The 27,007-nt window shown below is 36.6% G+C and overlaps 2 protein-coding genes across 6 annotated transcripts in view; one reads left to right on the forward strand and one right to left on the reverse strand.

The window, feature by feature from the left end:
• grik1a (glutamate receptor, ionotropic, kainate 1a) overlaps nucleotides 1-1,669 on the forward strand; it is a 54,744-nt gene extending 53,075 nt beyond the window's left edge. For 2 of the 4 annotated variants that reach the window (XM_046861801.1, XM_046861803.1), the window contains 2 exons: nucleotides 116-285; nucleotides 1,229-1,364. In XM_046861801.1, the coding sequence (XP_046717757.1) occupies nucleotides 116-250 (135 nt within the window). In that variant the 3' untranslated portion in view covers nucleotides 251-285; nucleotides 1,229-1,364. Of the gene's footprint in view, nucleotides 1-115; nucleotides 286-1,228 lie in introns of all 4 variants that reach the window. The other 2 variants (XM_046861802.1, XM_046861804.1) reach the window with 1 other exon arrangement.
• A 10,088-nt stretch (nucleotides 1,670-11,757) lies between these two features.
• bach1b (BTB and CNC homology 1, basic leucine zipper transcription factor 1 b) lies at nucleotides 11,758-26,861 on the reverse strand. Of its 2 annotated transcripts, none has more exons than XM_046861554.1 (5): nucleotides 26,522-26,861; nucleotides 20,929-21,205; nucleotides 19,632-20,780; nucleotides 16,601-16,819; nucleotides 11,758-12,765 (listed from the first exon to the last, which is right to left on the reverse strand). In XM_046861554.1, exons 2-5 carry the CDS (start codon nucleotides 21,166-21,168, stop codon nucleotides 12,385-12,387), a joined length of 1,989 nt encoding a protein of 662 aa, XP_046717510.1. In that variant the 5' UTR covers nucleotides 21,169-21,205; nucleotides 26,522-26,861; the 3' UTR covers nucleotides 11,758-12,384. The 2 variants fall into 2 exon arrangements, with proteins under 2 accessions (XP_046717510.1, XP_046717511.1); XM_046861555.1 differs by lacking the exon at nucleotides 26,522-26,861 and adding an exon at nucleotides 25,954-26,491.
• Nucleotides 26,862-27,007: the final 146 nt, after the last annotated feature.

The raw sequence follows: 27,007 nt of genomic DNA on the forward strand, positions 1-27,007 counted from the left end.
ATAGCTTGCTTGTTTCTTTAAAAATATATTTCTTTATTTCATTACATTGCTTTTGTATGTTTCCATTTGCACGATTCCACTTATTTGTTTATGTTTTGTGTCTTTCATCTGCAAGGCTTTTTGTTTCTATTATGGGGTTCAGTCACGGCAGCTGCAGAGACATGATTCCCCCACGCTCACTGGCACATCCAAATCCACAGATTTAGAGAGTGGGCACCTCCTTGAGGATGATGTATGCTCCTTAAATTAATCACTCCCACTCTCAGCTTGGTAGCTATGGAAGGGGTGCGTGCAACCTTGTTAATCACCCATTTCCTGTGACCAGACCTTTTTCCACTTGTTACTTGTTGATTTATTCTACATACACTCGCTAAATATATCCCCATCACAGAGAAATAATAGACAACAAAATGGTGTATCTGTTCACCTCTATTCTATGATGGTTAATTCTTTACATTTGACATTTTTTTACTTTAGATTTTTTACTTTTGTGACAGACATTTCATTGCTTGTTACAAAAGGGCTGCTAATTTGCTGATTTGTTTGATTATTGTATTGGTGCTGAGAAAATACCAAAATATGCAAGTGCTCATGCATAGGATGTACTGGCTATTTTAAACTCAAATAGCCTTATTCATCATAGATAATCCAAGATAGGCCTAAAGGTCTATTACATGCAGAGCAGTGGGTCTCTGCTCGTGGCTTTTGTGGGCTGGAATTATATGTATTATATAAATTTGCTGAATTCTTGATGAATAGGACCAGGTGAGATATTCTGCCATAGTCAAAAAAACAAGGCTGTAGGAAACAAGTGCCTCTGTAGTCACTGAGCAAAAAAAAGATCAAGTTTTGCATCCAGCAAAGAAAATTGCTGTGCCGGTTATGTGTGCTATGTAGCCTTTTCACAGTATAGAAATACAAATGTGTGTAATCCTGTTGTCATGTATCATCATACATTTATTTGTCTTTTATCTAGTGAGCTGAGAATTTTATTTTATAATTTTTTTTATAATTTTAATCATTTTTTTATATACTATTTAGCAAATAATACATTTTTAGTAAGACTTGAAGTTTCATTGCAACTGCCAAACCTTTTCATTTATAGTAAGAGGCCTCATGCTATTTTCACTTATTCCTGAAAATGTATAACTGAATTTAAAGTAAGACAATGGAGCAGTGTTTCTCTTTCAGAATGCGAGCTCACTTCTGGCTTCACCTTCTTTTTCAGTGCATATGTTTTAGCGAGTTAATGGAGGAGCTGGGAGTCTCCTTCAGGTGCCACAAAGCGATGAGGAAAAGAAGAAGACCACGAGGAAAAGCAGCACTCACAGGAGTCTTATGCAATTCCAAACGCTTCCCAAGGAAAGAAACTGTGACCTAAAGAGAAAAAAAGCTTTTCCATTGATTTTGGCAAAGCATTTCAATTTAACAATTGAGTTGCACAATTGAGTTTGTTTGTTTATTTATTTGTTGGAACATGGGCATAGTGTGCATATCAAACTTTGTGGTAGTGGAAAACATCTTGGGGTAATTGTTTAGTATGTTTAATTATTGAATGAAAATGGAGTGGGATCACAATCAGGAAGATATCAGTTACTCCAATGTAGCATTTCATGTGCCCTTTCGTTATTTTTCAAAATAAAAAGATTTTGTATATTTTAAACAGAAATATTTTAGTCTATATGAATTAATAGATGTTCACATTATCCATCATTTGGTTGTAGCTGAAACAATTCAGTACATTTTCCGATCTATACAAAACACATCCCTAATGTATTGACCAGACTGGTAATATTTTTAAAGCTCAAAGACTCTCAATAAATGCCAAACATTAACTGCCCTCACTTTTTTGCCTTACTGAAACCAAGTGAAATGCACTCATAAAAGCTTTTTCAACTGCAACAGCTGTTAATAAGTCAGCAGAAGAAATGAAAGAGCACATATGTTTGACATTTACTGCCATTATCATGATTACAGATGATTTTTTGTAAAAAAAATTCCAGAAGGTACACATATTGTTCTCATATAGCTCAAGTAGAATTTCACACCTTCAGACAATTACCTTTAAAAGATTTGAGGGAACCTTTGGGCTTTTTTTTTTTTTTTTTTTTTTTAGGATTTACGTAGGTTTGCTCCAAATGCTAAGAGAAGATAAGAAAATGCTTAAGGCAAAATAAGTCAGAACTAGTCGCATGTTTCAAAACTAGGCTGAACACACTAAGAAAAGGCTTCAAGGAGACTTCACTATATAATAAATATTAATTCAGTTTAAATATGTTTGGCTCTGCTGGGGTTCCACAAGAGTTTGCATTTTTAAAGGATGTTAGATGGAGGCAAAATATGAAATTTCATATAGCATGCTAAATTATTCTGTAACAGTCCTGTCATTGCCAAAGGTCAGTATATTTCCTCTGATAATAAATAAGATTGGCTTTAGCAAGTAGCACACTTGGACTTGAATGACCTTTCCAGTGGCCTAACTGGAAGATTCCATGCAGAGTAAGGGTGGTATTGTATAAGCCAGGCAGTTTATACACTTCATGGTGCAGAGAGAAAAAAAAATCAGCATTTTAGGGTTAGGGTGAACAGATTGTAATGCCTAGACTAGCAGCTCCTGCTAGAGTTTCCATCTGTTAAAGCAGTCATGGCTGAACCTGTACTGGTAAAAACTCCAGATGGTTGTACATTATAACCATTTAAACATAATCTTTATCCAAAAGCTTTTCTTCAACTTCGTCATTGCTGTCAGGCTTTGCAGTTAGCTCAAAGCCATAGGCAGCAGGTCTCATTGGTCAAGGATCTCTTATTAAATGAGCCATGGCAGGTCTGTAAAATGATGTGGCTCAAAATTACTCCGATAGATTCCTCTTTAAGTCTGTTCCTTCCAAGGTTTCTTCCTAATATCGTCTCTAAAGAGTTATTCTTTGCCACCTTGTCTCCCTTGGCTTGCTCACCAGGGATAAATGTAAAATGTATGTTCGCATTTCTCTAAAGTTCCTCTGTGACAATGTCTATTGTTAAAAGCGCTCAGGAAATAAAATGTAATTCATTATGTGCAAAACCCTTTTTTTTTACGCTTATTAAGTAGACAGATGGGAACTCTGTAGTGGGCAGATGTTAGGTTTTGTTTTAGCATTTTCCTGCTCTATGCAATCATACGGTCTACTGCTTTGTGAGCTGTTGTAGCTCGTAGATGCCTTTTTATCATAATAACATTTACAGCTGATCATGGCAGTAATTTGTGGTAAAGATGGCATCCAATACAAAATTCACTGCTACTGCTACTGCCTTAAGATTGTCTAGGATTATCTATGTGGATTGATGTATCTGCCCCTTTATGTCTTTTAAACCCAAATGTATATAGTTTAAAGAAAAAAATAGATTTTAGTATATCAGAAACTGCTGATCTCTCCGAACAATTGTTTCTCTAATATTTGTCTGGAGAGACCAGCAGTTTCTGATATACTAAAATCTATAATTGTTGAGAGAGGTCAAAGGAAAATGTGCCAGACTGGCTTGAGTTGACAAAGTCTACAGTCACTTAAATAATCGTTTTTTACAATTGTACAATATAAGAATAGTTTAAATGTAAGAAACAGAAGTGTGTGCATGTAGAAAAGGCACATACAAAGTCCTGCAGAGGTAGATTGGGTCCATATTGGTTTTCCCATTCTCAATCGATGTTTTGTGTGTGTGTGTGTGTGTGTGTGTGTGTGTGTGTGTGTGTGTGTGTGTGTGTGTGTGAAAAATATGCAGAGGTATCCTATAATTATTGTTGATATTTACATTGAGTGTGTGAGAAAATATCAACATTGACAACAGATTACCTCTGCATATTTTGCACACACACTACACCCCTTTACAAATATGCACCCGGCTGTCAGCATGACGTAAAAGAAATAATAATAATGCTCACAGAGCCCCACTCAATCATTTATTTTATATATATATGTACAGTACAGACCAGAATGGATATTGTTTCTCTCTCTCTCTCTCTCTCTCTCTCTCTCTCTCTCTCTCTCTCTCTCTCTCTCTCTTTCATATACAGTACAGACCAAAAGTTTGGACACACCTTCTCATTTCTCAGTTTTCTTTATTTTCATGACTATGAAATTTGTAGAGTCACACTGAAGGCATCAAAACTATGAATTAACACATGTGGAATTATATATGGAATTATATACATGACAAAAAAGTGTGAAACAACTAAAAATGTCATTCTAGGTTCTTCAAAGTAGGCATCAAGAGAATGTCATGAGTGTGCAAAGCAGTAATCAAAGCAAAAGGTGGCTACTTTGAAGAACCTACAATATGACATATTTTCAGTTGTTTCACACTTTTTTGTTATGTATATAATTCCACATGTGTTAATTCATAGTTTTGATGCCTTCAGTGTGAATCTACAATTTTCATAGTCATGAAAATAAAGAAAACTCTTTGAATGAGAAGGTGTGTCCAAACTTTTGGTCTGTACTATATATAAAATGTGTATATGTGTGTGTGTGTGTGTGTGTGTGTGTGTGTGTGTGTGTGTGTGTGTGTGTGTGGTTAGAATTTTTTAATTTAGTTCATGATTAATTATTTCAGTAAATGTTATGGATCAAGACCCAGGCACGGTTTCTTTTTTCAATGAAGTAGTTTATTACACTTTCATACATCACAACTGGTTGTGTGCACACAAACTAGTTCAGTGTATTATACATTTGTGTCCGGAACTAAAAGAGCCGGAACTTGAGAAGCTATCTGAATCTGATGAAATTGAGCATTATCTGATCACCTTTCAGAGAACGGCAGATACAAAGACTGGGCTTTCCATTTGATTTCCCTCCTAACTGGTAAGGCCAGAGCTGCTTATGTTCACATGGATGTTAATGATTGTCTTGACAATAACGGAGAAACTTACACACAGCGGTTCCACTCACTTGATGTCAAACCTTCTATGAGTCCTATAGAATATCCATGAAGTAAGAAGAACTTTCAGTTTGAAATGGATCCAACCAAAGAATTAATCAAAAAAGGAAATCCCTTAAATTATAATTCTCAAGCAATATATAAGAATGCTTTTAATGAGCTGTAGGTTTAAATCCAGGACCATGACCACAAGACTGTTCCTGTCAACACATGCTGATGTGTTCATGATTGCACGTAAGAATGTTCAGCCATGGTGCCCGTAGGCCAACAGAGATTCCGGCAAATTACACCTTAGCCGCCTACGTCAGAGAAAATTTTCTGGTCCAGATAAGTCTCCGGGATGAAGACCTGAATTTGCAGCTTTTTGTAAGATTTCTAAGAAAGTATTAATGTTATACAGTATGTGTGATCAGGAGGGCTCATACAAAACCGGTGTCCTAAAAATGCATTCCAAACTTAGAATCAGAAGGTTCCCACAGATGGCAACACTTGGGGCGAATAGCTGAGAACTGAAAGCCCTTGTTGAGACCTTTTAGAGACCAATCCCTGGCACATTGGAAATATAATCCATCTGCCATCCACTCTAGTGACAAGAAACGTTGTGTTAATGGTCATGAGAAGCTGCTCCCTACTCTTAATTAGTTATGACCTGCTAATGTTTTAGGACTTCTTGTGGCCGGAACCCACTTAAAATAGCATATAATAACGTAAGCTAAAGTGAGAAATGGGAAAGAAGTGGAGCAGTTGCTTATTGCCCTACCTTTCTAAGGGGTGAGGTTTGAACCTCTGATTTTGCAAATGCTAGGAAGACCCACAGGAACAAAGGCTGACAATTTTTTTTTATAATGCTTCTAATATATTTGATTCTTTGTGTGACTTTAGTTTTCAGGATTTAAGTTGCTGATAAACATTGCTTATACTCTAATATATAATATAATGTACTGTATCTCACAAAAGTGAGTACACCCCTTACACTTCAGCAACCACTTTAGTATATCTTCTCAAGAGACAATACTGTAGAAATGAAAATTTGTCAATGTGCAGCTTATGTAGCAGTACAGATTTACTGTCCCCTGAAAATAACTCATCATACAGCCATTGTTGTTAAAATAACTGGCAACAAATGTGAGTACACCCTAAGTGAACGTGTCAAAACTGTGTCCAAAGTGTCAATATTTTGTGCGAGCACCATTGTTATCTAGCACTGCATTAATACTACTGGGCATGAAATTCACCAGAGCTGCACAGGTTGTTGCTGGGATCCTCTTCCACTCCTCAATAATGACATCACGGAGCTGCAGGATGTTAGACACATGGCGCTTCTACACCTTCCACTTGAGAATGCTTAATAGGTGCTCAATAGGGTTCAGGTCTAGAGTTATGCTTGGCCACTCCATCACTTTTGAAATGTACATTGTTAAAAAGACTATACAAATAAAAATTACTTAAATCAAATTGAAATTTAACCTGTACCTTCAGCAAGACAGTTGTCATCTTGATTGTGTGTTCTGGGTTGTTTTAATGTTGGAAAACTGCTGTTTGGCCCAGTTTCTGAAGGGATGGCATCATGTTCTGATTCAGAATGTCAATGTGCATGTTGGAATACAGGTTTCCCTCAATGAACCGCAGCTTCCCAGTACCAGCAGCACTCATGCAGCCCCAGACCATGATGCTACCACCACCATACTTGACTGTAGGCAAGACACAATTTTCTTGGTACTCCTCACCAGGGCGTTGCCACAACATCTGAACCAAACAACGTTATCTTAATCTCATCAGACCACAGGACATGGTTCCAAAAATTCATGCTCTTGAACAGGTTGTCTTCAGCAAAACATTTGTGTGCTTTGTTGTGAGCCAGCTTTAGAAGAGGCATCATTCTGGGAAGACAGCCATGCGAACCAACTTGTTGCAGTGTGCGGCACATGGTTTAAGCACCGACAGCTAAAGCAATGCTGGCAGCACTCATGCATCTGTTTTTTAAAGCAGCTTCTGCAACTGATGCACAGCATGAGTACTCAACTTCTTTGATTGACCCTTGCCTGTTCTGAGTGGAACCCATCTTGGAAAACCTCTGTATGACCCTGGCCACTGATCTGTAACTCAGTTTCAGGGTGTTTCTGATCCTCTTATAGCCTAGGCCATCTTTGTGGAGAGCAACAATTCTAATTTTTAAATCCAGTTCTTTGCCATGAGGTGCCATGTTGAACATCTAGGTGTCAGCATGAGAGAATTGTACTCAAAGCACCACATTTTACTGCTCTAATACAAGATACACAAATTCATGTTTCATTTTTATAGTATTTTCCCTTGAGAAAATATTCTAAAATGGCTGAAATGTGAGAGGTTTATTTAGAACTACTGTACAGTACATAATGGTGTTACAGTGTGTGCAGAAAAATTTCACCCTTGCCCACTTGACTCAATGGGCTGGCCACCTAGAAAGCCGTAAGACCACTGCCAGAAATAAAAGACATTTCTACTGGCCTGGCCTGAAAACAAGTGTAACTCAATATTGCAAATGTTTCCCCAGATGTCAAAGGTCCCTCCATGAGGTCCTAGTTGGGCTCCCTCCGACCTCTTCCAATTATAAGTACTCCATTTAAAAGTCTTAGTCTTAAATGTTTTTGGCTTTGCATAAAGCTTGCTTGAAATCAGGCCAGGCTAATTTCGTCCTACTTCAAGTCAAGTCAAGAAGCTTTTATTGTCATTTCAACCATATATAGCAGATGTAGAACACAGTGAAACGAATCAACGTTTCTCCTGAACCCTGGTGCAACATAAAAGAAAATAGAGCTACATCACAGAAAACACAGGGCTAAGGACTAGTAAGTGCCTTTGCCACATAAAGAGCATCGTGTGCAACTTGAATCTCTACTTGAATCCTGCATGTTAACTTCCATATGTAATGTGTCCCCGGTCCTGATAAGCCTGCACAGTTGTTAATGATCAGGCAAGTAGAGGGGAAAGAGGAATGTGGTGGAAGGTGTTGGATCAGACCGAGCAGAGCACAGATTTTCTAAAAACACAAATATTTTTGTTGTTGTTCCGTGATATGAACAGTGGAGGAAGAAAAGCGACCCCAAACACTGCTCTAGTACAGGAGCCTGGGGACATTCCACTGGATTTAAGTGAGAATAAAGTAGCACAGGAAGTGGAAGACATTGGTGAGGTGGAGCCTGAAAGCAGAGAACTGGACTGGACTGTTTCAGGCACATATGGCTTAGAAAAAGGCCTGAAAAGCACCCAGGAGTATGCCCAGCAAGGATGGCAGTTTTGAGCTCTTTAGCACTATTTCAGTTTACTGCATTTGAAGGTGCAGGTTTGCACAACTCACACCCCTGTACTGCCTCTGGCCACTGTGGCTCCATTGGTCTAGATAATGTGGAGACTGTCTCCTTTCACCCACTGTCTCCATCCACTGCCTCGGGAAGTAGATTCTCAATGATGACAGAAATGCAGGTCAGTTTTGTTCAGTTCTTCTGCTTTTTAGTTTGAGTTTATTTATAATTGTTGTCCTCTTTTCAGGCCTAAAATGGTTACCACAGTTGGTTTGTAGAATTTTTTGTATAATTTATTCAAAAAGAGAATTTTGGGGAATTTTTCATTTTATTATCTAGTTCGTTGCATATAAATAAAAGCAACATGTATGTGTCTCTCAAAAAAACACGACTCGATGTTTCCAAACTTCTGACAGGCTCTTAATATAACTTCAGATTTAGACTTTAACTCTAGATATTTAGAATATAACACAGATTCTGATGTCCAACTACTAGTCATTATGAATATACCCTATGTCAAAATGCAGTTATTGAAATGTAGGACCCTGTGGGCTACTTCTACATCATATTTTAGAGTTCAGAGTTTTCTACATGCAAGCACAGTCACAAAAGGCAAACGACCTGACTACACAAAAACAATGCTAATACACATTTAAAGCAGTATGGGAGGGATAGTTCAGGTACAACAGCTCATCACATTTGGAGGACACATTATGCATATTAATCACCATGATGCGGCCGTACATATGAAGCCAAATGTACCATTAGTGTTAATGACTGTAATCCGTGCGCAGTCATGATCCGCCTCAGAAGGCTAAGCAGAGCAGTGCTAATGGCTATCTTGGCAATGTAAATCTCAACACATGGGCCTCTATATGCATAAAGGGATTAGTCTATAAACAGCTCATTTGGATCAATTGAGGTTAAAGTGGATAGACTGTGCCTGCTACACAATGCCTTTTGTATTTTTACAGACATTGTTACATTTAGATTAATTGAGTGGATTACTGTGTGAAATGTGTCTCTTGGTCAGATGGTCAGGTTACAGTTGGCTGGTGAAACAATGAGGCCTGTTAATTAAAGCAATAAGTGCTGGGTCAGTTCATTTCAAACTTCACTGTCAAGATTGGAGAGAATCAGACACCATTTATAAAGTGTATGAAAGGAAACAGTAATTTGTTTTTATTAAAATAGTTTCAGAATGTTTACCTATAAAATGTATCTAATTTCTACGGTTATCAAAAAGGTTCTGAGATGGTAGTCACTTCGAGAAAGGATATAAATTTTAGTCAGAAGTGTGAAGTAATGCAAAGCACTCTGAAGACTGATGTTTATAAAGTTCTTGGTTTGGCATTGTTGGATTATACTGCGTATGTAGCCTCTAATCTGTTCATAATCAGTACCTCAAACCGATTTTTCATTCCGTTTTAATCATGGATGAACATGACTGTGGATTATGTGTTGTCAGTTTGCTCTCTCCATAGCAGCTGATTACACCTGAATGACAGCTGGAGAATCTGTCAGGACACAGGGAGGATTCAGAGTCTTCCTTAGATACCGGATCTGCTGATTTTTAACTCGCATTTCAATTCAGGAAAGATGAGCAGTGACACCTGTCACCAATTTCTGTGCTTTCCACGTTCACAGCACAATATATTTGCTGTTTTCCTTTCAGGTCTGTTTCTTAAAATATAAAAAAATAACATATAACACACATATTCTTCTGCATTGCCTTTGTAGTGATTGATACAGATTTACACATCACATCGCTTAGAAGATACTTCATTTCAGAAATAGTATTTTTTTTTTTATATATATATATATATAAACAGTATATAATAGTATGTAAATATATGTGAATATTTTATAGTATATATTAGGGGTGTAACAGTACATGCATTTGTACCCAAATTTTTCTGTACAGGGATTTTGGTTCGGTACACATGTACAATTAAAACAAAATTAAAATCTGAGTTCCATCAGGAACGTATTAATGTGTTAGGCACTAACCAGGAAGTGGCTAGCGGGTAATGCTAGTGATATGGATTCTTTAGTGTTTTATGTCCAGCTTGGACATGGGAATGAAGGCATTTGTTAATGTATGCTGAAATTAGTAGAACAATTAAATAGATCGTATATTTTTGAAAATTTCAATGTAATACACACACACACACACACACTAACATACACATCTATATTACTTCAATGTGGTCTAACAAATGTATTAAAATTTACCATGAATTTTACTTTGTATAATCAATTTATTTTGTACCAATTTAAATAATTACTCAATTTAATCAATATTATAAAAAGTGTGTTGTATTACTTTGATTTATTCTATTTTAATATATATATATATATATATATATATATATATATATATAGATAGATAGATGTGTATATAGATATACACACACACACACACACACACACACACACACACACACACACACACACACACACATATATATATATATATATATATATATATATATATATATATATACAGTACAGACCAAAAGTTTGGACACACCTTCTCATTCAAAGAGTTTTCTTTATTTTCATGACTATGAAAATTGTAGAGTCACACTGAAGGCATCAAAGGCTATTTGACCAAGAAGGAGAGTGATGGGGTGCTGCGCCAGATGACCTGGCCTCCACAGTCACCGGACCTGAACCCAATCGAGATGGTTTAGGGGTGAGCTGGACCGCAGAGTGAAGGCAAAAGGGCCAACAAGTGCCAAGCATCTCTCGGGGAACTCCTTCAAGACTGTTGGAAGACCATTTCAGGTGACTACCTTGAAACTCATCAAGAGAATGCCAGGAGTGTGCAAAGCAGTAATCAAAGCAAAAGGTGGCTACTTTAAAGAACCTTGAATATGAAACTTTTCAGTTGTTTCACACTTTTTTTTGTTATGTATATAATTCCATATATAATTCCACATGTGTTAATTCATAGTTTTGATGCCCTCTGTGTGACTCTACAATTTTCATAGTCATGAAAATAAAGAAAACTCTTTGAATGAGAAGGTGTGTCCAAACTTTTGGTCTGTACTGTATATGAGAGAGAGAGAGAGAGAGAGAGAGAGAGAGAGAGAGAGAGAGAGAGAGAGAGAGCAACAATATCCATTGTTTTGATCCTCTAAAAAATTTATTTATTTAAAAAAACATTTTAGAAAATGAAATTTCATGAAATATAATCATGTCTCCATTACCGAATAAAATATACTAACCTTTGTCTTTGACTGCTCATTACCAAGGTTTTTATTCAACTGCTGTCCCCTGCTGGTGAAATGCATGTTCCTTACAACACACAATAGCTAACAAAAACATTAATATAGGAATATACATGCACACCCAACATTTTTACCTCCCATCAATTTGACTAGCAAACTGACTAATATAAAAAAAAAGAATAATAAAAATAAAAAAACAAACAAATATATATACACACTGTGTGTATATATATATATATATATATATATATATATATATATATATATATATATATATATATATATATATATATATAATAAGGAGAAGAATCGTGGTAATTGAAGCGGAATCAAGATCAAAAACTATTTATTGATCCGTTTTATAAGAAAACTGCAAAGAGGTGTTTGCCTAAGGTATTTTATTATATTCTGATTTGAAAGAGAATAAAATGTATTTAGCAGCATGTTACCCTGTTATCATTAGTTTTGAATTACTAGAAAATTGTGCCAATAGAACAGTCAGCTGAAGCAATATATGTAGCCAAGTTTTTGCTTGTACATAACACTGTACAATAGAAAACAATAGCAAAATGTACATATAGCTGTGCCACCTGTACACTGTAATTAATGCAATATAATGTATAAAGTAATGCAATATTTGTAATTACCAGTTCATAAATCAAAATATCAGAATGGTTAAGAAGTAACATAATGGAAAGTTCATAGGAGTGTAATTAAGTAGTATCTACATTAGAAGTATAAAAAAATATCATTTGGTTTGGTAAAACGTGAACAACACTGAGAACGACATCAAATTCATTGTGAAAAGAATCAACAAACCATAAAAATATAGACCCTTGTTGTCAATAACAAATGTTTGCTTTCTGTAGCAAACGAAAAAAAAAGAAGACTTTTAAGTTCTTGCTTTACATTTAATATAAAAGGAAGCACCTTAGGATTTATCTGTGTCAAGTTTACTAATTTGGTCTGGAAACATGGACGTGGTCATGCTGTTCCCTGTGTTCAGTAGATTGGAGATTAGAAGCTGCACGATTCTGAGTGTTGGCAGATGTGGTGGAGGTGCTAGGTTCGAAGATACCAGTGTCAGAGCCAAAACATGATGCCAAGGTTTGGAGCTCATGCTCAGAGCAGTGGTAGAGCTGCGCTTTGGTGGACAGGTGGGCAGAGAAAGGGCACTCTGCCATAGAGGTATACTTGGCAAACACTTGTAGCTGCTCAGGCTGCAGTTTGGCCTCAGCACACAGCTTGTCATACAGAACTGAGTAATTCTCCCATGTCTTCAGCCTCATCTCGTCCAGCTGCCGCTTCTCGGCAGCCAGCTTTTCCTTTTCATTCTGCTGTGGAACGAAAGCAAACAAGTGTCAGCAATTGACTAACTGAACAATAGGCTTGACAAGAAAAAGATCACAGGGCATAATTTGTGAGCAATGTTTCACATGTGTAGCTGATGAAATGGTCAGCTTTAGGTCATAGACAGCTGTTTTAAGTTAGGGAGAACCAAGGATTGGAAAAGTAAACATTCCCTGAAAAATTCCAGTCAGAAGACAAAACTCTGAGCCACACCTTTAACCAGGTAATCAATTGTTAGTCACACTGTCCTTCTCATTCTTCAGAGATTAAGGACAGTTTATATTGACTGACACAGAATAGTGTTTTCTCAATCACACTCCTGCCTGAACCCAAAGGAATTCTGACCGATCCAGACGCTCACTCGCACTCAATACTGTTTGTATCTGTCTGCAATATTTTCTAATAAACACACCTGAGCCTACTTCTACATAGAACAAACTCAAGCCTGTAGAAGAAAGTTATGTAAATGTTATGCTCCATGAGAGTATTAAAAAGCAAATGCACGAAACAGGTTCTGTACAGGGCTTATTGGTTTATAATACATAAACATTGTGACACAGTATAAGTGCAGCAGAAAGTTAATATTGCAGCGAACATCAGATACCACTAGCATTAAATATTACTGACATTCCCTAGCTACATGCAATGTAATCTAAGCCTTCAGGTGTAACTGTGGACTGACGGTCAACTAGCAGGAACATAAGATGTGTTTGAGTAAATGTTCTAATTTGTTTTTTATATGCAATATTCTCAATTAAAAGAGAATTAAAAAATGTACACAAGTAAACAATCGCCATCAGTTTGTCATGTTTTCATGAGCAAACTTGTGTTAATTTACTTATGGGTGAATAAGCAACTCTGTCAACATCTTTCCAATCTCTGGAAGTTTGCTGGCTATATGACTATGAATTAACACACACACACACACACACACACTCACATATATATATATATATATATATATATATATATATATATATATATATATATATATATATATATTTGAGGCATCCTCAAAGTGCCATGTGTCTAACATCCAGCAGCTCGGTGATGTCATTATGGAGGAGTGGAAGAGGATCCCAGCAACAACCTGTGCAGCTCTGGTGAATTTCATGGCCAGGAGGATTAAGGCATACTCGATAACAATAGTGCTGACACAAAATATTGACACTTTGGACACATCATATTATATTTTGACATTTTCACTTACGGTGTACTCACTTTTGTTGCCAGTTATTTTGACAATAATAAGATGTATGTTGAGTTATTTTAAGAGGACAGTAAATCTGTACTGCTATACAAGCTGCACATTGACTACTCTAAAATATATCCAAGTTTCATTTCTATAGTCTTGTCTCTTCAGAAGATACTAAAATGGTTGGTGAAATGTGAGTGGTACTCATACTAATATATATATATATATATATTGCTTCTAGTCAATCATATTTGCTTTTTGAATCAATGATAGCTTGCTTACTATCATTCTGATAAAAAAAATATAAAATAATCATATTAAGTTAATTAGCAAAACTTTACTTAAACAAAAAAGCAAAGCTTAAGTTGTAATTTGTGCCTTAGGAAGACAAAGGCCACATCTCATGTTAGCCTTGACTAACCTAGACTTTGCTTACATCATTATATTGAAACATTACCCCGAGGTAAGGTCACAGTTACTTATCCTTAAATCTCACATTGCAGTCTGGTTGCTTATCCTTCTTCAAACATGCACAGATAGCTATAGCATTAAAGGGTTCTGTAGATGGATTGACATGATTTCTGATCATTTTATTTTTCTACAATGATTCATTTTATTGAAAGCTTGAAACTAAGAGAAAATTTGCAGAAGTCCATGTATAACATGCAGATCGATCTATCAATCTATCCATTCTATCTATATTATTCTATTTTACACTGCTATCAATGCACTTCTGGTTAGATGCTAACTCTATTTTGTTGCCTTGTACCATAACATGTGCAATGACAAAAGTTGAATCTAATCTAATCTAATTTAATACAAACAAAATAAATAAATAAATAAAACTATAATAATAAAGTACAGGTATTTCCACCCCTTAATTTAGTTTATTCAGATTTTTCCATTCAATAGCAGTGCATGTCCTCTGATCATGACAATAGAATGGTCTAAACACATTCTGATCAGGACTGATTAATGATTCATATATTGCTTAAATCATATAACCAGATTAGCAAAGCTTTAGCCGTCATCCTCATCTACAATCCAGGAACATTAATTCAAATTATCTTATCAAGGAAAACTGTTTGACTTATTTCAGCATACTTTAATACATTTCTTTATTCCTTCTAGCCTTCGTTCATTTACTCTCCCGATATGCAGAATTGTCAGATTTTTATTTTTATTTTTCTAAATAAATTCTAGAAGCTGGACATATAACGCCAAAGAATCCATATCGCTATCGTTAGCCGCTCGCCACTTCCTGGTTAGCACACCACAGTCACCACAGTGGCCCTGCACTAACTCTAGTTTCTTTTTTTTATACTCTTGGCATTGTTGTGTATGATGTTATATTTAGTAAAAAAAAATGCGCTTTAAGTGTTCTTGAGGGAAATCAAATTTTTATTATATAATTATTAAAAGGATTGCATTCGGTACACGTGTGTACCAAACCGAAAGGCCTGTGCTGAATACGTGTATGTACAAATACGTGTACCGTTACACCCCTAGTTAATGTAGAAATTTGTTGAAGTATGGTGTACCCCCTCCTTGTCTATTTCAAATTTCAAACCCAAAAATAATTTGTGTTGAAAGAAATAATATCGGGTGAATCAGTATATTTTGAGTTTGTACATCAGGAAGTGAGCAATTGGAGGCACACAAATGTATAGAATGTCTTAATGCAGTAGTATTTCATTTTTCCTTCACTTGAACTGGAAGACAAATATTTTCCAGCATGACAACGCCCCTATGCACAAAGCCAGCTACATGAAGATATGGTTTATATTATATTTTTGTTATATTATTATTATTACTTTATATTATATTCTTATTGTCAGGGATCCACCTGCCACGCCCCCCTCGGTAGCTGTCACGCTGCCTCGCTCTGCCGCTCCCGGCATTAACGAAAGGCAGGTGTCCCCTATATAAGCCTCCGTTCCGACATCACTAGTGTCGGACCTACTTCATGGCTATGGACACCGACCTTGCTCGAGGCTGCCAGTATTCCCCGCTGGTTCTGTGGATTACTTTCTGTTCCGTGGATTATACTCCTTCCGTGGATTGCGTAACTCTACATGACTTGTGTGTGGGTGTGTGGGTGTGTGTATTCTGATTAAAGCATGATACAGTTACTCCCGCTTCCGGCTCATAGTCCACACCTCTTACACTCCAGTGCTCATGTTAGTTTTCACTCTCCAGTGTTCTGTATTGTTTAAAGACTATAATCACACTCTTGATGTCACCCAAATAAGGATGGGTTCCCCTTTTGAGTCTGGTTCCTCTCAAGGTTTCTTCCTCATAACATCTAAGGGAGTTTTTCCTTGCCAGTCGCCACAGCTTGCTCATCAGTGATAAATGCACACCATTCACCTTCACTGTTAATTTCTGTAAAGCTGCTTTGAGACAATGTCTGTTGTAAATAGCGCTATAGAAATAAACTTTACTTGACTTTTACATGTGAGTGGCCTGCTAATGAACTCTGATCCAAACCTTCCTACATCACTGTAACTACTCCTGACTTACTAACACCCTTGTGCTGAATGAGCACAAGTACACAAGCACAGATATAAAACCACAATACTACCTATGTTTACAATGGAAATAATCACCACATTATAGTCACTTACAAGTCTTTCAATCTCACACTCCAGGTTGTGGATGCAATCCAGTTTCCTCTTGCGGCAGCGGCGAGCGGCGATGCGATTTTTGCTGCGGCGCCGCACATCATGCACAAAATCGAGCTGTTCACGTGTCAGCCGCTGTGTCTTCAGCATCTGCTGGAAGTCGTTGCGGCTTAGTGACACAATGCCATCCACAGAAAATGGCAGCTGCATCTGAGCAAGAAGCTGAAAAAAATCAACCAGTTTACATTTGCGGCTACATTACAATTTATTAATGTAATTAATCATTTTATTATCATTATTGGAAGTTAGACATTTGGAGTTTACAAAGAAACAAAAGATGCTTCTTTTCCAATAGATTTTGTCGATTCTTCACAAAATCTGAATCACCGCATGTCCACAACATGCAAATTAACTTTGTGGCAAGGTCACCAAACAGGAAGTAAGGCCATATCTCAACAATACCTTTTCTCTCACACCAAACTTGGCACATACAGACAGGTCTGTAAATATTTGAACATTGACAAAGATATTGTTATGTCAGCTGTCTACCACAGTATACTGGATTTGAAATAAAAATAAATATGAATATAATAAATTGTGGTCTAAAATCTTCTTAAGGAACCAAATGTAACAGGGCAAAGGAACATAACCGACATTAAATTGTCATGTTTAAGGTTTGGTTGCGAATCCTTTGACTTCTGGGAGTAAAATGCCAGGGTTTTTGACTTGACCTTTGCAGAATATTGCAATTCTTTGCATTGGGTTGGTTTTCGTACAAAGCGTTAGCTGTTTATTACACTGCATTATAAAGAGGCAATACAGAAATAGCTAGAGTGGTGAGCTGTTCTCTTTAAACAGGAGCAACACTTGGTCTTTCCATGAATAATAAAAAGGATGCATCCACTTCATCATTTCAGTTTCTATTTACAGAGCATTGAAAAAACACAGTCTTATGCTATTCACAAAACTTGGCCTGACCTGGCTGCCACAGATAGTTGGCAATAGTTGCTCCATATGATCTGAGATTTAGAAGAACACTGATCATATGTATCTTTAGGTTCTATAAAGAGTTTGGAGCCATCGATGTAAAGGAACATTTTGTTAACAATTGTTTCAAGGTATATAACAATCATTTTATTTCATTCACCTGAAAAGTTTCTTCGTCATTCTTCTTACTAGTGCATTCTCAATCTCAGCAATCTCCCCCCCACACCTTACACTTGGACACCATTTGGATTATAATGTATTGATTGAATACGAAATATCCCATGCTATTAAATGGTGAGCAAAGAAGTCACTACAGTGTAATAGTTTTTTATTTATTTAACTTTATAAATAATGTACATTTTCCATAAATGTTAATGTTACTGTAAAACCAATAGATCTGTTCTGCTGCAATTAGTCCCCACCAGAAGTCATATAATTATCTGAATGGAGTCCACCTGTATGCATTTAAAGTGAAATATGATCAGAATATAAACTGTTTGTGAGAGTATAGACCCCAAAGAAAAAACCTAAACATACTACATTAAGGTTAAGGAGCTATCAAAACAAGTCCGGTATCAGCCAGGCTTTATAAAAATAGCCCATACGTATTGTGAAGTTCCATTATATCCTTATAAAATAAATGTCGCAATAACGCACAGAACAATCCATCATAAGAGAAAATCCAACACTGCACATCACCCTAGGAACAACCGCCACACACTGAAGCAAGGTGCAGGGATAAAATATTATATTTTTATATATTTCAATTGTCAAATTTAAATTATGCACTGTATGTTTCAAATGTTCTGGTCTGGAAATTAGTTCTATGACACATCTGTCCTGCCATCGCCCTTTTCTTTAGCCCATATATAGTTCTGGATATCAATTGAGAAGTGGTAGCTCAACGGTTATGGCTCTGGGTTACTGATGTGAAGGTCAGGGGTCAGAAAGCACCAGAACTGCCAATTTGCCCTGGGTGGGCCCTTGAGCAGGCCCTCAAACCCTCTCTGCTACAGGGGCACTATATTACGTCTGACCTCAGCTTCCTAATGAGCTGGGATATGCAAAGAAAGAATTTCACTGTGCTGTATGATGTACATGTAACATGTACAATTTGTAAATTATTCAGTCACTACAGTGAAACTAATAAGAAAAGTAAAAATCTGAAATGTCTACATTCCAATGTCAAACCAGAAGAAAGCTTACAGTCTACATTCATTAAGAGGCTAAAAGTAGCTGTTGCTTCAACAGAAAGGGTGCAATTGAAAATGACTGTTCATCTAACAGGGGGTAAAAAAAATCTAAAATGATCATCAGTTTGCCTTTTTAAAATCACAAACCAAGTAATTTGGTCTATATGATTCATTCTTAATAAAAAAAGAAAAAGAAAAAAAAATGTTTTGTTTGCCTTAGAAATAAGATCACAATCTCACATCCTAAATTCTTACACAACTGTATCAGGCCATGGTTTGTTAATGACTACTCCTCTGCATTCTAAATGACTGATCTCTCTGCTCTATCTTTAATCAGATTAAAGAGCACAGAGCACTTTGTGTTCTCCCAATGTTAACAAAAAAAACAGTAATATTAACAAGTGGTTGAATAATGAGCTCAAATGACTCGTAAGCCACTTTATAAAGTTAAAGATAAAGATACAATGTGCGTTATGTATTATTCGATTTCGATTTCACACATTTAGTCATCATCTGTTTAGTAATTAGGAAATTTTTCTTCTCACTACATGCAGGCATTTGAGTGATTTCAAAATTCACTTACAGATTTCCGATGTTGTTTCTTGCTTTTTTATTCTGTAGACTCGCAGTGTTTCGGGTCTATGCATGAGGGCATGTAGTACATCATTGGTCATATTGAAAAAAGGGCCGGCCTATTTGATGCGATAGTTAACCGAATGCAAATACAACAGTGACCATTTCAAATTATATTGAAAAACAAAAAGCATAACTACATAGCGGGGGAAAAAAAAACAACTTTCCTGTGCCACCTGACAATTGGGTGATAATGTCATGGTATTAGAAAAGATGCTCACCAGACTTGCTTGCTCGCTCGTACAGGACTCGCTGTCCCCCTCAGTGTCGAAGCTATCAGAATCCTCTCCTGAATGAAGAGAAAAGTTGTAGGAACACTCTGCTGAGCCAGATGTCGCCTCACTGCATCGCACCTGAGCATCCACTGCACCCAAATCCCTGAGAAAAGGACACTCGAGCTGTTTTAGCCATTGTAGCTCCGAGCTTTTCATCGTCACACCTTGGCCACATGCGGCCTCTGAGACACGCGAGCTGCAAACATCGGGCCAGGCACTGAGCTGGTTAGCCACCTCCATCTCCACACTGCTCCTTTCCTCTTTTCCTGGGTTCAGGGAAACAGCTCCAGTTCTACAATCGGATACTGCGCACTCTTTCCCCGTGACTTGCACAGAAGCACTTTCATCCATTTCTTCAGCTTTTGGAGGAGGAGAAAAAGAACCTCTGAGACTGCAGGATGCAGTCATTGGACACATCTGTGGAAGTGTCTTGCCTGAGCAAACATTTTGAGGTGTTTCAATTGGTGATTGCTTTGTTAATGAGCAGCAAAAAGTCATGGCATCCTCGTCGGTGATTCCTGTTGAGGTCTTGCTAGCCACGGTGTCTGTAGCCTCACATTTTTCATAGCTGGAGCAAGGCAGGCAGTTTAGAGAGCAGGTACTCACAGTGTTCTCTGGTTCCGTGTCTGTGTAAGACTGGCTTTTTCCACAGGCGAGCTGAAACTTGCGGTATTTCGGACAAAGTGAGGAGTAGTCTGACTCTACTTCTGTATCTGCCTCAGTGTCAACTTGACACGGGCTACAGGTTCTCCCTGCCTTTTCACTGAGATTTGAGGAGATGTTTGGCTCCTGTTTCTTCGAGGGCCGAGTCACGGACGAAACATCAGCATTATCATTAGCACCATCCTTGTAGAATCCTGATTCAGCCTTGGCTTTCCAGCATTTGGTCTTGCAGCACTGATTCCGCTGGACCTTTGAAGAACCTACGTTGCTGTCGAAGAACCTGGGCAAGATGAAGTCAAAGCAAGCTATGTCCAAGTTTTTGAAACCCAGCACAGTGGCACAGTTATGGATCTCCAGCACATTCTCTTTGGTGAAGAGTAGTTTTGAAGTGTATGCAAACTGCAGCAAGGGTTCAAATCCTTCAGCTGTTACCTGGGAAAACAAAACCACTTAAGCATCAGGACATTTTTGAGAAATAATATTCAGACGTTTTGGTAATGAGGGATATGCTAAGTGTCTAATAAAGTAAATAGCAGACACTGTTACCAGCTGTTGGATAAAGAACACAGTACACACTTACTTCATCAGGCAAATTGATCACGAGTCCCTGGCCTGTGTGGTTGGTTATGCGGGCGCTGAAGTATTCACTGCAGGAGGCGAGAACCGAGCGATGGGCCCTGAAACTGCGGTTCTCAGCCACCACTGTCACATCACACAGGAAGTCCTTCTGCCTTTGTTCATCCAGACAGCGCAGTATGTGCGCACTGTGCACCGACGACTGGAACCTGAACTCTGAATTCTTGCTGCTAGACATTTTCATGCTAAATTACATCTACATCATTGTGAAAGAGGAAATTCTGCACATAAGGAAAAGAAAAAACAAAAGTGTCGAATGTGACAGTCAAAACTGAGGCGGACAGACATTTATGGCAGTTCATTATCTCACTGACAGGATTTACAACAGATGGACTTTGACACATACTCTGTCATAACAAACACTGTAGTCAGAGAACGAAGTTCTGGGCCAAGACAGATATACAGGCTTTTTTTTCCCCTTTTTTCTTTTTGCAGACTTTACAGTACAAAACAAATTCCACAGACAAACTGCAGAATCATAGGTTTGTTTTATTACATTAATAAGTAGGGAATAATTGACAACAGGACACTGCTGGATTAATTATTATTGGATAAAATTATTGGATAAATAATGCACAACCAAGGTGGTCCTGCCAGAGAGAAAGAGAGACAACATGAGAACAGAAAGTCCTGTGAACAAGTATCAGTGTATGTATTTAATATTTGATTTGCAATACTTTTTACTCCATGCAATAATAAATAAAACAATAATACATAATTAATGGAAATAATGCAAATTGTGTGTTATTGTGTTTGTTGTTAGATCCGTGTCCTGATCTAACAACAATCTAACTTTTCCATTCTTTCAGTTAACTTGGCGGATACAGAATTGTAATGCAGCTGTGATTTAACTGAAAATTAAATATTTTGTACGCCTCTAGAACAACCATCAGCTAATCAGAATCGAGTATTAAATAACAGTGGTGTATAAATACAACCGCTCGATTCAAAAAGGAAACTTTGGTCTATTTTTTGTTTATTTATTAAATCATTGATAAATAAAAAAAAGTGTCAAAATTGTGATTTATTAACATACATTTTATTAGTTTAAAAAAAACTAAAGTTGTTATATTTAGAAATGCTTGTTTAAATTTACTTAAAGTAAATGTGAGATCACAGATCCAAAACCATTTATTTCAAATGACCAGTCAATTATACTTAACAAGAATATTATATTATATTACCGTATTTTTCTGACTATAAGCCGCTACTTTTTTCACACGTTTTAAACACACGGCTTAAACAACAAAAGCGGATTATTTATAAATTTTTCCTGGGATTTTCCCGGTTTCACAAACTTCAAGCCAAAAAACTGAACCCCATAACATTAGACCAATGAAATTTCCGAACGGAAACAAAAAAAAAAAGGCACCTCACCTGTGTTCTGAGCTGCACGGCATCAGGAGAAAAAAAGTTTTTTTTTTTAAACGCACGACAATGCCAAAAGATAAACTCTCGAGAGAAATAGTTGTGAAAGGAAGGAGGAAGACAGTGAACAATGACTTTCTTTGTAGGCTACTGTTTAGATACAAGCCGTTGTAACGCGTTGAGTCTGGGTCATGGGAGAGCTCACTAACTCCAGTTACAACAGAAATCATATAAGCACAGACAGGACATTTTCCTCGGTCTTGCACACATGCAGTAATACCGGATAAATGTGGCGGTAGGCTATTCCCAAAATGCCGCTCTGCTCTTAAAGGAGCCACAACATATTTCACCCGTTACACCGTGTAACAGACACTGTCTTTCGTTAAAGCCTGTGTAAAGTTCATTAGTTTTAGTGTAGACACCTGTGGCTTATAGACAGGTGCAGCTTATTTATGTTTAAAATAAAAATCTTTGTCAAATTGCGGCTTATGTATGGGTGCGCTTTATAGTCCGGAAATTTATTTAAAATTACGGTATATTATATTATATTATATTATATTATATTATATTATATTATATTATATTATATATAGGGCTGCAACAACTAATCGTTAAAATCGATAATAATTGCTAATGAAATTTGTTGTCAACGATTGCTGTTATCGATTAGTTGGGCTGCTCAAGTTACGGGTTAGTGTGACAGTAAGATAACACAGCCTTCTGTGAAATGGTACAAAGTACAGGGTCACCCAGCAGCAGGAAAAAGTGTACATCCAAAGTCAACCAAAGCGGGAACATTTTATATTAAACACAAGGCATGTGAGCATTTTATATCAAACGCAAGGCATGAGCATTTTATATTAAACGCAATGCATGTGAGCATTTTATATTAAACACAATGCGTGAGCATTTTATATTAAACGCAATGCATGTGAGCATTTTATATTAAACACAATGCATGTGAGCATTTTATATCAAACTCAAGTCATGGGAGCATTTTATATCAAACTCAAGGCATGGGAGCATTTTATATTAAACTCAAGGCATGGGAGCATTTTATATTAAACTCAAGGCATGGGAGCATTTTATATTAAACTCAAGGCATGGGAGCATTTTATATTAAACTCAAGGCATGGGAGCATTTTATATTAAACTCAACAAAGAAAACTGGAAGTACCTGGAAGTTATTGCAAAGCTGAGTTTGTGTGGCATGGAAGTACCACAGTGATGCACGAGCACATAAAATGAAGAAACTTTCACATGATGAGGATTATACAGTTTTTGCTTAGCATGCTGATGGTAAGCAAAAACTGTATAATCCTCATCATGTGAAAGTTTTTTAGTTGAATGAAGTGCTATTGTGTAAACTGTTTGTTTGTAACTTCAGGACAGTTACACTGGATCTGTTCTGTTGTGATACGCGAGCATCAGGTTGCGCAATCGGCTCGCTCGCCACATACTGATGGATTCAATTAAAACGGTGCGAACAAAAACTAAATCTAAAAGCAGCAAATAACAGCAGCAGTAAACGATGACATTTTGCTTGCTGTGTTTCTCCGTTTCATTCGCATTTTATAGCATTTATCTACTACTACAGTAACTTATCTGTTTTTAAACATTACTTACTGAGGCTTAACTATACGTTCAAATGCTTGTTTTCGATGTATGTATATTTAATTTATGCATTTATCATTTAATTATTACACAACAGTAAATTTATTATATATTCTAGATGCTTATATCTTCACAAATTAACAAAATGTCTGTGTATTTTTTATTCAACATTTTTTTTAGTCAAAACAATGTTGTATTATATTTTATAAAGTTTTTTATAAGCATGGTTGTCAATTTGCCATCTGCATAATACAACAGAAATGTTGACTTAGACAAACTGCTTCACCTCTCATACTCAAATGCTGTTGTGTTTTTTTTACAGAAAGAAACAACCCAGTTTGAGGGAATTTTAATTTTAAAGTTTAAAGTTTAAATAAGAAAGCCCCATGCACTCCTTAACAAGCAGCTACTATAAGCTCTAAAATGTCTAAATTAAAGATAGTTAATCACAATATGTGGCTTTTGCATTTTTTAATACACTTGTATACATAAATACCCTCAATTAGGCTTTTATAGTGTTATATTAAGCAAAACAGTTTTAAATCAAATAAATCTATTATCAAAATAATCATTAGTTGCATCCATAATATACTATAACAAGCACTGTATAAGAATATTATTATTACAGGTAACAACTATAAGAACTATAAAACAGTAGTTAGCACATTTCTCATGGTATTAACGGAAAAATGTTATATCTATGTATTAAGGGTTGAACGGTACAGTATCGAAATTGTTCGGTACAGGGCTTTCAATAATTTTTCATTAATTTGATTCAAATTCATTTTATTTGTGCCTATGTAATCAAAATAATAAAAAGTGTATTGCATTGTGATTTAGTATATTTATTTATGTATTTATGTAAATTATTGATGTTCACAAATATTATTAATAAACTAAGTTAATAAAAAACAACCAGCAATTTGATGTTCTGCATTTCTTGCCAGGCTAACTGTACCAAAATTGTAGCGAACCTTGACATAAAAACTGAGAATTCTGTGTATAGTTACACCCCTAATAATTGTTTGGTCAGTTGAAATGAATGGGTTTGATTCTAGGAACGTGGACTCTTCCTGCTGGAGCATTCTCTTCTCTCTCGCCTGTGTGTGTGTGTGTGTGTGTGTGTGTGTGTGTGTGTGTGTGTGTGTGTGTGTGTGCCTAGACCTGTGTTTTCGAGAATATTTATATATAATTATAATAAAATGATATATATAAAGTTTTTACACATATAAATATTCTCTTCTCGCCTGTCTGTCTGTCTGTGTGTGTGTGTGTGTGTGTGTGTGTGTGTGTGTGTGTGTGTGTGTGTGTGTTTCTAGACCTGTGTTTTTGAGAATAGATATATATATATATATATATATATATATATATATATATATATATATATATATATATAGAGAGAGAGAGAGAGAGAGAGAGAGAGAGAGAGAGAGAGATATAAATAATAAATTGATATATATATATATAACATTTAAACCCATTCATTTTTAAGTGACCAGTCAATATTATTATAGCAGTTAACTATAAGGAATATAAAACATCATTTACCACATTTCTCATGATTTGAAAGAAAAATATGTTACAAAACATATCCATAAACAGACTAGAGAAGAGAATGCTCCTACAGGAAGTGACCCTGTTCCAAGATCCAAACCTATTTATTTCAAGTGACCAGTCAAATACTATTAGTCAACAACTTTAAATACTGTAAAACAGTATTCATTACACTTCTCGTGCTTTGGAAAAAAAAAACTATGTTAGAAAATGGGTCTAGTTACACACACAGGCAAAAGAAGAGAAGCTCCTACAGAAAGCAACCCTGCTCCTGAAACACAGTCAAGGCATGATAACTAACGCCTGGGTGGAAGTAGACAAGGAGTCGCCTATGGCTGGTTATTCTATATAAACATACATATATATATATAAACATAAATGTAAGAATATGAATAAGAAAAGACGTTAGAAGTGGTGCGGTTCTTGTGCTTACCGATGTTTATGAAAGTTAGAGTAAAGGGAGAAGTGCGCTGAGAGACACACGGGGACAGAGAGATAGAGAGCGAGCGCGTGCGCGCGCGCGCGGGGGGCGACGGGCTTGCTGACTCACGGCGCTGCTGATAAAGGATGAGGCAGCAATTTTCTCCGCCGCTCCCTTTCACATTTGTCTTCTTTATTTTAATTGCCAGAGGATAAAACACACACCAAACCTGCTATAGAAATATCCAGGAGAAAGAGAAAGCGTGCGAGAACCCGAGTTGTTGTTTACACCGAATGCTATAGAAATATCCAGGAGAAAGAGAAAGCGTGCGAGAACCCGAGTTGTTGTTTACACCGAAATCCTAACACGTGACTTGTAAAACAAACATACAAAAACAAATGTAAAAAAAAATCGTCTTAACGCTATTCAACCCCAACATTAAGAACGAGCCTGAAAGACTTTGACAGCATATGTTAGTCAGGTCGTCGATGCTGTTGTCAAGTATATTTGCCGTCCTTTGCAATAAGAAAATCCTAAAGCCTCATAAACATGTGTTCTGAATATAAATGTTAAACCTTACCTGTCATATCAGTAAATCTCCAGACTTTTCGATTTGTCAACAATACACGTAGGTTTAAAAAAAAAGAAAAAACTCCGACAAAACAAGGAGGCGCTTGTGTTTCCATCATGTGACCCAAGCCAAAGCCTGGTGTTATTATTCCGGCCCACTGAAACGGCAAAAATCCCAATACCCTCTACACTCCCTTTGTAGGCGCCCTAGGATAGAGAGTAAACTTAGAACTCTCATTCCCTAAGAAGTTCACCTATAAATATGAATTGAGATTTGACCCCGCGACCAATGTTTCAGTCACTCTAACTCTTCCAACAACAGCGTTTCTGCTCTGTGCTCAAGATCGCGTGCAGACTCTTCACAAGTGTTAGTTGAAGTGACTGAAGTCTCGCGAGATCTTGTACATGACAAAGACTACAGAATTATCAACTACTGAACCTAAAATCGATTATTAAAAGATTATACGGACAAAACTGAATTGAATTGAAAAATAAG

This window comes from Silurus meridionalis, chromosome 11, assembly GCF_014805685.1.
Source record: "Silurus meridionalis isolate SWU-2019-XX chromosome 11, ASM1480568v1, whole genome shotgun sequence".
Taxonomy (NCBI): Eukaryota; Metazoa; Chordata; class Actinopteri; order Siluriformes; family Siluridae; genus Silurus; species Silurus meridionalis.

Excerpts from the sequence above, each read along its gene's own strand:
- bach1b (XM_046861554.1), bottom strand. The coding sequence starts at position 21,168 with ATGAAAATGTCTAGCAGCAAGAATTCAGAGTTCAGGTTCCAGTCGTCG. Across the intron at positions 16,820-19,631 it reads CGAGCGAGCAAGCAAGTCTG|CTTCTTGCTCAGATGCAGCT; the intron begins GTGAGCATCTTT and ends GATTTTTTTCAG. Across the intron at positions 12,766-16,600 it reads AGTGTGAGATTGAAAGACTT|CAGAATGAAAAGGAAAAGCT; the intron begins GTAAGTGACTAT and ends TTCGTTCCACAG.